Source organism: Opisthorchis viverrini (assembly GCF_000715545.1).
Source record: "Opisthorchis viverrini unplaced genomic scaffold opera_v5_183, whole genome shotgun sequence".
NCBI lineage: Eukaryota > Metazoa > Platyhelminthes > Trematoda > Opisthorchiida > Opisthorchiidae > Opisthorchis > Opisthorchis viverrini.
The window spans coordinates 979965-990840 of record NW_008751841.1 but is presented as its reverse complement, the minus strand read 5'-3'; the positions used below and the strand labels follow the sequence as shown (position 1 = coordinate 990840).

The window sequence follows — 10876 nt, the reverse complement described above, 5'->3', positions numbered from 1 at the left end:
AGTAGTGTCCTCTTTACATGTTCTCAGACTACCCTTGATAATGTTTGATAGGCTGGAAACGTACTGTATGTTGTAAAACCGCGCTTTCACTATGTATGTCTGTTCAACTTTTGGGATATCCTATAGTTTTCACCCACTTACTGTCGAAAAGAATGCGCCCTTTCAGTGATGCACTCACTTACATCAACCATAACACCGTTTTCTTCACCAAGTATGGATTGAGTGGGTCTCTTGTCTTTTTGGATATTCGTACTAATTGTAAGGACAGGGAAACGATGAGCATACATATATAATGAAACCAGTTGTCCCGGTCAGCAAACACGTTTCCAGTAGCGCCTCAAAACTGTGGGAAAATCCTCATTGAAAGGACAATGAAATGCTGCTCGATTGATGATGATTGTACTAAGGGTTTCAAAACGAGCAGCTGTGCGGAGCTACATTGCAGGTTTATTTGCGGTCAGAAACCTAGAATTTGTGAAGGGAAAGCAGGCAGTTTTCAAGGCAAGCAAGGGGGAGTCTGCGCTGGTTTTTCTTATGAGGGAGAAACAGTCGTTAATCGGATCTATAGGAGTCATAAGAATTATGCATAGTCAAAATTTATGAGGTTGAAAATCAATTTGTGTTTTAGTCCCTCCACAATAATCAGACTGCAACTAAATGATAACATGTCATCGTTAAATTTATGTTCAGCGTTTTACCTACTTGTAACGAGTATCGTATGCTGCTCGTATAAAAAGACGTATGCTTAACAGAGCACTGGGACATTAATTTTTGGAGACAGCGGCTCCAATTCAAGTGCCTTCGCTTTGCACCTGGCTGAAAACTTTCATTTAGTTAATTAAGATCAACCCTTCATCATCATCTATGGACGTTTATACCTCGAGCCCTTTCGGAAGGGATCTATCTGTTAGCTTCAAACAACGCAAGCGAAATTCCACAGTTTAATCACGATATATGTACTCAGGTACTTTTAAAGACGAAACTATAAGAGCCATTAGCAAAATACACTTATTTGGAGAACATCATTAACGATAGCTGCAGCTAGGATTCAGATAAGTCTCTCGCGAATAACGAGTTGGTAGGAAACATTTCGCTAGCCATGTGCAATCTGGGTTCAAGTTGACCATAGAGTTGTGGGAATCTCGGGAAATGTGCCCACCTTATGAGCCCCAAGAAGAGTAAAATCGGTCATAGGTGGTCAGATATTTTCAGTCAGCTTATGAGAAGTGTGTAACGTATAGAAAACATCACCATCCCTATCCAGCCGTGTACAAGTTGACCATATTCTCTGATACCCAAATAAAGTAAAGAATTCCACATCCTGTAAGGATAGCGCCTGTGTGCACCATCATACTCACGGCAAATGAAGTATTGATTACTTTGAGTAAGCTTAAACCGTTGCTTATCAAACAAAACCCTAAAAAGCCAAATAGCTGAATGTTAACAAGTTAAGGGATAGTCTGTTAAATAGAGTTTCTTTATTATTTCCACGTTTGAATCCATCCAGCCGGTTTTGGTTGTCTCACTATGTTTTGCGTCTAGAAGTAGTTGCAGTCATGCTTTGAGGTGAAATACCAACGGTCGTCTGGAGAAACTTTCTAACTCGTGTAGATATTCATAAGGGAGTTCACTGTTCAACGTACGTCCGTACATTGTCGTCATCCGTTTTCTATCTGTCTTAGACATTATACTTTGCAAGTTAGGCGTCCAAGCGAAAGTTGTGCACACAAGATGATGATCAAAGAATGAAGGCGATGAAAAGCCGACATGCAGACAAACGTGAGCACATGAAAAGAAACGCCACTTTAGCAACTTGGTATGGCGTCCTAATTTATTATCATTTGAAGATGCCTTTGGAAGATGCCTTTGAAGATGCCTTTCGATATGATGAAAAGGATAGAACCGATCGGTCATGTTCTACTTCTGACTGATTATTTACAAAATTATTTTTATGGTTGAAAACATTTCTGACTGGCCTCCTGGACTTTTTAACAGCTCTCATCAATTTTTATCGATTTCACACGCTACTGCATGGAGCCCACTTTTAAACGTGGGAACGAGAAAAGTTTTAACAGACTGTGTCATAGTTGAGAGACTCTCATGAGATTGTTCGATTATTTGGCGCATCTTGTAAAACTCCTTTGGCATCAACCATTCAACGGAAAGTGAATTTGGATAGGTCGCCGTAAAAATCCATGTACAAAAATGCAGTATTTGATTTTGCAAAGATCTGTTAGGTTCATCCATTTGCATTCACAACATTCATGCTTTGAATGAACTATTCTTATGACTGGATTCCGACTTACGATCTACTCCATGGTACTCCGTTGTCACTAAGATGGTAATCCGAACGGTCCTGGGACATTCCTAATTAACAGCTAAAGATCAGACTGTTAGTAATATAAGGAAAGTATGCCGTTTGGGCATTCTAAGTGTCTTCAAGATGAGCTCTCAGCATCAACAAATTTCTCCATGCGTCATCGGTAAGGAAATGTAATTCTTGGTAGAATGAACATATTTATTTGCCCTAGTGATGCAAGCCACGTACCCAAATAATCGAACTGGGTTTGGGTTAAAATTGGAGGTTACAGCAAAAATAAAACAATTATTGATCGTCAAGGGGTTGTTGGTGTAGAAAGCAACTGCGGCTTTAAGACGAACACTGGCAAGACGTTACTGATTCTTGACACAGATTCATGTTGCAAATGTAGTACGTTTTGCCAACTTTTGTTTCTCGTGTTTTGACGAATTCAGATCTCATGATAATATTTGTTAGACAGTTTATTAGCCCATCGGTTGAAATTTTGTCAGGTCACACTTTTTTATCAGTGCCGTGAGGACAGCTGAAACCCTGTCACATGAGCCGCTGATGGCCTGTTATAGTACCCTGATTCGACACTATGCAATTTATGTATCGAAATCGAATTCTTTTCAGATTCCTACCACATAATCTTTAAGACTTTATGGAAGCATTTTTCATAAGGTCGAAACGGCCTTATATGCGGAAAAATGCGGCTTCCTCTCGTACAGACGCATTCAAATACTGAGTGACTGTTATGTGGTGCAAGAACTATATTCAAGTAGCTCAGCTGAAGTTACAAGTTATAACCTGATAGGGAGGTAAAGAGTCAGATAGTTTTGGAGATCTGAATAAGATGGAAAAACTTTTAACGCTTACTTGACTATGTAAGGACCGCGACGGAAGATTTCCAGAATGCCGGCGAAAGGTCGTAGGTCCCCCGGCTGAACTGGGAATACAGAAATAACTTCCATTTGCCCGATAACTTGTACATGAAGGGGTCCTTATTCCAGTTGTGGGATTACTGGCCACCTCGCTCCAGTTATATCTGTCAGGGCCAGTAAGAGCTAAATAATGAAGATAACAAACCGCAAATGGTGCTCAACAAGGAATGCATCATCGTCGCGTTTGGAAGAAGGACCAAGGTAAGTTGAATTTTCTGGTGCGGTTGGAATTAAGGCTTCAGAACTCTTCTCTCGTGCTAATTTTCGATAAACTTTAAAAGCCGTTTGTCACAATTAAAATGTCTGTTTGCCGGTGTGCCCCAGTTTACGCCATTATCTGTAGGATTTTTGAGCAGCCTGTAGAACTCGGTAATAAAAATGTCTATATTCTTCAGTCTTGAATGATGTCATGAAAAGATAGGCTGCCGTTATGTTTTAGCCTGGAAGTAATACCTTAGGTGTATTGATATTGTTAAGTACCCGTAAACTGTTTTGTCAATTACTTGTTATTTGTTATCAAGATTAGTTTTGAACCATTTAAGATGATTTTAAGCTTGGCGAAATTATCAACCACCATATTCCACACTTCCAGTCTATCAGTTATTCTATGACTGTCAGACAGTTTTATATTTACCCCTATTCATTAATTTTTCCGAAATTTTCGTGTGAGCCGTTATTCTTCATTTGATACAGCTAATAAATATCTGGTGATGGTAACTTATTCTCGGAGGCGAAACACACTGAACCATATATTACGTGGAATGATGCTCTTCAAATGGTAGCTTCGTTTTAGAAAATTCTTTTTTGGAGACTATATTTTTGTATTAATTGTGCACACATAATATGAGAGGCACGATGCCACTAGAAATTAGAAACTAAGGTGATGACTAGGTGAAAAGCTTAAGATTCGTTCACCCTTACATAACGGTTATGCCGGGTGCACAGTTTTTGTTAGTCTGTGTGACCTTGACTTCCATAGAGTGAAGTGGTGACTGGACCCGTTTCAGACAAATGATAACCGCTTAGAAAGTAACGAACAGCTTGTCTTTTGACATCGTAACTCTTATTCGTATCCTGCAGTGCAAACCAGTGGGGGCGTATTTTGAACTCTACCATTTTCACTTGCACGTTCTGGAGCTGCATTTTGGCTAATTTCCTAGCCCAATTGTGAACTTTCATGCAGAAAACTCAGTGGATTATTTTTTACAATCAATCATGGAGAGAATAGTTTGACCACAGAATTTTCTTCATTACAATAAACTGACTAGTTAGGTCGATTTATGTATAATTTGGGAGCAACTGAGATTCGCTTCCATCCTAGCATCACCCGCATGTAGCCATCATCATTATCATCATCATCATCGGAGATGACCGCCAGGATACTACGACAGCATGCCATAAAAGTGGCCCACAGACCGACTGACACGCTGTGAAGAGTACTATCAAAACCAAAGGGGACACTTAATGCGATGGAAAAGACATATGTAATCTACACAATTCAATGCAACGATTGTGAAAAATACAACATGGGACAAACAGGGAGGAAACTGTCAACCAGGTAAATATGGTGCATATCAAGGCTCAATAAAGAGGGAAAACCACACTATTATCATACTACCTTTATCGTATCATTCAACTTTGAACAAAATTCAAGGCATTTGCGTTGCGCATCTATCGTTTGATCAACAGAGTTCCTCTTCGAAAGATTAATCTACTAACAAAATCAAATAAAATTGTTAGTTGTGTTGATTCTTTTGAAAGGCACATGTATTAGGAAATCGCAAGCCAAAAAACGTTTGACAGACAAATACAAACATACTGACTAACTATAGCGTACCACGATCCGTCCTGGAAAGCTGAGGTAGCCTGCACTGTGCGATACATATAAGGAGCACCCATGGGGTGCATTTACGTTTATCAACATGCAGCATTTTTAGGGAAAAATAATAACACGAATGGTTTCAAGTTTTTTGTGTAAATGAATTCAGAAATTTTTGTAAATCTTTTTGAATAAAATTTGACTTAGAGCTATCTCGAGCTGAGAAGTTGCTGAATACCATAAGAATAATGCGGATACACTCACAGTTCCGTTGCTTTAGCCCGTATAGAACGCTTTCGGATCGATTTCCTGATGCTCGTAGTCGTTGCAGTTGTAGGTTGTTCCGTAACCAGTTACGTGTGTTGTTGCTTTCACCACCGGTACTATGTCGATGATCTTGAATAGGAAGAAGTTAGGACAGAAAAAATGCGTCCGGTGGGTACTGAGAGGCTGTGCCATACATCAATTTTGAACAGACAGTTGCAAATTTGATTAAGTATCCAAGTATACCAAATGAGAACATAAACATACTTCATTGACTGATACGCAAACGCATGGTGGGCTTATTACGCGTCGGAGCATCGAGCACTCTTGCACATTTCCGTATGCTCGCATGTATTTCTATTAGAATTGCAACCATTTTGTACAATGTTTGACCAGTTAGTACCCTCCAGTGCGAACGAATGCCCTTCAATGAGCGCCTAATTCAGTAACCACGATTACTCAGATGTCAGATTCCAAATAGATGTGGAGCTACTATTTGCTCAATCTATAGTACCTTGATGAAGAGAAAAAATCATGAAATGGCGCTGGTCAGCATACAGAAGACTATACTGTTCATTTCTATCAAATGTTATAATGTTTCTTAAGCAACGATACCTGATACCAGTGAGTTCGTGTGGTTTCCCTGAGCCACGTTAATAAATGACTCTGCTTTTTCAGTGTCACACTGAGGGATGTCGGAGGGAATTAATCTGACTTTGATTCGAGTGGTATTATCTGGGTTGGTATGTGGATCCTTCAAAGGTAACATTTTCCTGCGACTTGGGAGCAAGTGCTAGCGCTTGGAACTTTTCGAAAAAATATTGCAAAAAAGGTTATTCCATTTATTAGATTACATTCAGATCAATAGGTGCCCTCAGGATGTACAACATACGACTTCCGGGGGTCATGTTTTTTCTACGTTTTTCATCTTTCCAAAATAACAGTTTGGAATGATTTTGAATCTGGACGATGGTCAACCTTCCCTGCAAATAAAATTCTTATTTTTGTAAATATTACAAGTTACTGTGATTTCTGCTGAAGACAACATACCGGATAGACTTGTTCTGGAAAATCTTGCATCATCTATGTCTGAGCCCATGAAATCAGCGTCCACCGTTGGTTTTTGCATAGAAATCAAAGGCAAGTTACGTCCCAGGCCTGTAGGGGTGCTATAAAAGCAGGATAATGAAAAAAACTGGAAATGGGTAATATAACACATATTCCGCTTCCGCAGTAAGTAGTATGAGGAACTAGTTGAAAACTTTCCGCCTGAAGAGTCAAGAAAATTGTGTTTGACTGGAATTTCACATCGATAGTGTAGCAAATATTTCCAAACTGACCGACCATATTCCTGTTTTACACATTATTTCTTGAATTAGTTACATGATCTCCATTGAATTCAAACCTACATCTCTAATATCCGCAGTAAAAAAATTCAATCGACTTGTTCGTTATTCAAATGAAAATGCTATTGTCATGGGAATCCTTGTTAATGTCCCGTGACTAAAACATCTTTTTCATCATACAACACTGGCAAGTCGATGATTTTATCGGTTGTTTCAGCTGTTACGGCTAAAGTTGTTTTTAATGTCGCGTGGCTGTTATTCAATCCAAAGAGACACCAAGCGTACAACCGAGAAAACTCATAAGAACAAGGAGATAAAAGAAAGCGGAAACGCACCTGATGTTGCTGCAGCTGCCACCTTGAGACTTTCGTTCGCGCAAGATGAGTTCACAGGTTCGTTGTCGATCGATTGTGTCCAACATAAAGCGCAGAACATCCATCAAAAGACGAAACTGTAAGGAAGATGACGGAAAATATAACGTATAAAAATACGAAAAATTTGTTTGAATTTGGCTAGAATGAGATAGAAACTGGGTACCTAATGGGAAGCGTCAAAATCTGCGTGAAAATACGTCAAGATACCTTGCTGTTCTTGAGATTTTTAGACGGGCATACAGTCAGGAAGTAACCGCTTAGAGCTCTGGTCGTATTGACTGTTGACACCACATGAGTTCTATTTTTCGGTTTTGTGTAATTTGATCAGGTATAATATTGGTTTGATGAGAGCTCGGGGATGCATCTACCTGATGAGATTGGAGATGGGTGAAACTAGGAGAGATCTATTAGAGAGCATTTAACAATCTTATAATTGGCGTGTTACTCGGCACTTTGTTTCAGGATATATTTGTTTGTGCGCGCCATCTAAACATTCCAGAATCTGTCAAGAATCGCAGCTCCATCAACCGGGATCTTGAATCTTGGGAGAAACCCACCGCCTGGCTTTACATGACAAACATCTTGGGTTCCATATAGCTAGGTTTAGCTATGCGTGGCCACTGAAAATTCAGTAGGCAGCGTATAACAGTGGACGAACTCTTGTAAGCAAATGAAGAAGCATTCCGGTAGACGGGATAACTTATGCAGATAGATTACTAAACACGGAATTTTTATAAGGCGAAAAATGACCTGGGAATCAAGTTTCACTGAAGGGTGGGGGCTTCTTGGGGGGTTAAAGGGGATTTTGGTTGAGAATTTTCAACTAATTGGTTCAGGATTATTCAAAGTGATTCCCCGCATTCTGTGAATCTTAAGTATTTGTATTTAACTAGTCCAGTTCTATCATAAGTTTGTACGACGGTACACAACTCGGCGGGTCTACGTTGTTCTTTCCATTGATCCAGTATAAGCAAGCCCGTGCGTTTGTGGTCTGTGGGCTTGAGCTAGCGGAAAAAAAATTCCTCCAGCTTGTGTTATGGCTCTACCTTTTGTATCGAATAAGTTAAACCAGAATCAGTAGGCTCATCCTCCAAGCCTCACTCCATTTGCCCCATTGTGGGGCACATCGAGATCGCATACCCTATTACCCTGTCAGGCCCATTTAGGATGTCACCATAGGGACCATTCCGCAAGATATGTAATAAATAATCACTATACCGAGTATGAGCTACCTCATTCAGGATCTTGTTGGCTAAAGTTACTGTGCCTTCTCAGACTGTGACAAGTTCGAATCCCTAAACGAGAGGATCTGTGGTTCTAGAGGCAAAAACATTCTTGCTAGAGTCCAAATTTACCGATTCTTAGGTATCCGGATATTGAAGTTGCAGGAGTCTTTCGGTGCAACTACTGAAGCGTAAGAGACTGGGTGAATGACAAAATGCAGGACAAAAAGCACCAGTTTCACTCACAATCATCACTAATGTTATCATGTACGGCTACCGAAGGGTACGAGAATAATCTTAAATCAGACTTAAAATCAATCTTCCGCACTATCAGATTCAGCCGCATACTTTCTAAAAAAAGAATAAAACAACTCTTTTTCGGAGCTGGCAAAGACAACAATGAAAATAATAAGTACTCATAGGCTGCCGCCAACTTGTCAATCATAGGGTAGCCAAACCGAATCCTTACTGTAAATCCGTCATCCATACGCAGTCAGCCTTTGCAGCGTCACAGCTACTTCCACCAGTCCGTAGGAGAGGAACAGTTGCAGAACTCAATATTTTGGCAAAGGGCGAACAACTATGCAGCTCACATAATTATTCACTTCTTGACGTGCACGTTGGTGCTGCGTTTTATTCCAATCAAATGACAGTTTTGTTATCGGTTTCATTTACGCAGCATCTGGCCAGCAAATGTGGCCATGATGTAAACGGCACATGATGAACCTTTTATTTACACGATTTGGTCGCTAAAGGAACTTAGTTTGTAGCAGATTATGTGCACAACCATGTATTCATAACATGTCACGACTTGCCAATAGAGATGAAGTGATACGAAACTTTGATCGTGAACGGAAATTTTTTTCTTCATGAACACTACGGTTTCAAACTGAATAGTGAACTTAGAAAGACAGAAAATTTTCTTCATGATCATAGAAATCCCATAATTGTTATAGCTATCAACATAACATGAAAAAGCACCATTTTTCTTTCCGTATCATAGTAGATTGCTAACGCTCTTTAAGAGACAAACGTCATATTAATTATGTAATAGGTACAACTGACCCAAAATCGATAGCGCTGGTTCAAGATTTTCGTGAGATCTCAAGTGATTTGTGCGATACTTGGGGAGTTGGGGTGCGATCATCATGCAGTCAGAATAGAGATTTATTTAAACAGGTTTTTGAACAAGAAACTAAGGTATGTGCGTACGACATCCGGCTCATTGATCGACAGAATCCCGACAATCTTTAGTCACAATTCATACATAATATTGCAGCCTTCTTACCGCTGGTCGGATATCTAGTGTGGAATAACTTTGTCTGTAACACGATTCTTAGAGGTAAACTGACTTGTTTTCTGTGAAAGCTTAGTGTGTATGTGCGTTTGCGTGAGTGGCTAGTATAAATTACAACCAAAAAGCATACTGCTGTAGATGCAGACAAAGTGCTGAACATGCTAAAATCCGTATTCACGAGCTTTCCTAATTAGGAGTTAAGTGGCGGAAGCGAATCATAGTGTGATTACGAAAGTCCCCTTCGACTGTGTTAAACTGTGTTAACTCTGGGAATTCAAGTGCCTGCCTGTGGTAGAGAAGGCTTAAAGAATTCTTTTTTTTTCGAAAAGAATAAGGTGTTTTTGAACGAGGTTTTGTAGAGATTTTGAAAAGCGTCTGGAACCCCAAATGAATATTTTGTTCTGTTCCCCAATCGGAGCTGCCATCTTGACATGGTGGTTAGGCTTGCGTGTTGCAAGTATACTCCGGTTTCAAGTTGGAGCAATTTCATTAAGGCAAAGGGGGAGCTGTCAGACCAAAAGCATTGACATTTATAGCACGGGTAATCATGCCAGGAGGTGGTTTGAGGAGATAGTCGAACTGTCCTCTGCGACGCGAGTGTGAAGACAATAAGGCGTTTTCCCCAGACGACCAGCATGTTCATACTCTTTGAAGCAGCGACGCTGTCTTTCTGCACGGAGTGACGGATTAGAAAAGCTCGGACTTAAAAACCACACACTATGAGGGTCTATCAACTGATCACGACAGCTATTCAATAAGTTTGAGCCCAAGGGTCTGCGGCTATTTGAAGGGCATCTGCCGCACGCAGCCTCGTCAAGAGTGAGACAGTAATGTCTTATTCTTTGCGCCGTCGAGATAGGTTAGCCACCTGCAGCCGAACAGGTCATACTATCGAGTCATCAGCTCCAGGCTGGGTTCTCAAAAGGTCTTATTGTTTGCCGCTTTAAGGGTTAGACTTTTGAGTAAGAAGCTGGGGGCAGAGTCCCCGAACAAAACACAAAATCGTCCCACCGCCATGTGCAGCCGGATAGTATCCGTTTCCCGCACAGTGCTTTGCTCATCAGTGTTCTTCGCCACCCCTTCGCACCACAAGAAGAAGCGTTGCTAAGATCTTCCGCCGTCAGTTATCCGACAGATGTGCCTTATGCACCCAGATGCTCATTTACAAGAAAAAATAACATCATGCTAAACCCACGAGATCGGTTTTACTTATGAGCTCTTAACTTCAATACTCTTTGTCAAAATAGAAAACAGATGATGCCACAGAAACCGTATAATCCCTTAAAATTGACTTATTCTGTCTCTCAAAC

At 40.4% G+C, this 10876-nt stretch overlaps 2 protein-coding genes across 2 annotated transcripts in view; one reads left to right on the top strand and one right to left on the bottom strand.

Annotated features, from left to right (window-relative positions):
* T265_07770 (hypothetical protein) overlaps positions 1 to 10876 on the top strand; it is a gene marked incomplete at both ends in the record, with an annotated part of 46201 nt that overhangs the window by 26399 nt on the left and 8926 nt on the right. The window lies entirely within an intron of this gene.
* T265_14379 (hypothetical protein) overlaps positions 6378 to 10876 on the bottom strand; it is a gene marked incomplete at both ends in the record, with an annotated part of 29615 nt that continues 25116 nt past the window's right edge. The window contains 2 exons of the mRNA XM_009173384.1: positions 6378 to 6576; positions 7008 to 7123. Of these exons, the coding sequence (XP_009171648.1) occupies positions 6378 to 6576; positions 7008 to 7123 (315 nt within the window). The remainder of the gene's footprint in view (positions 6577 to 7007; positions 7124 to 10876) is intronic.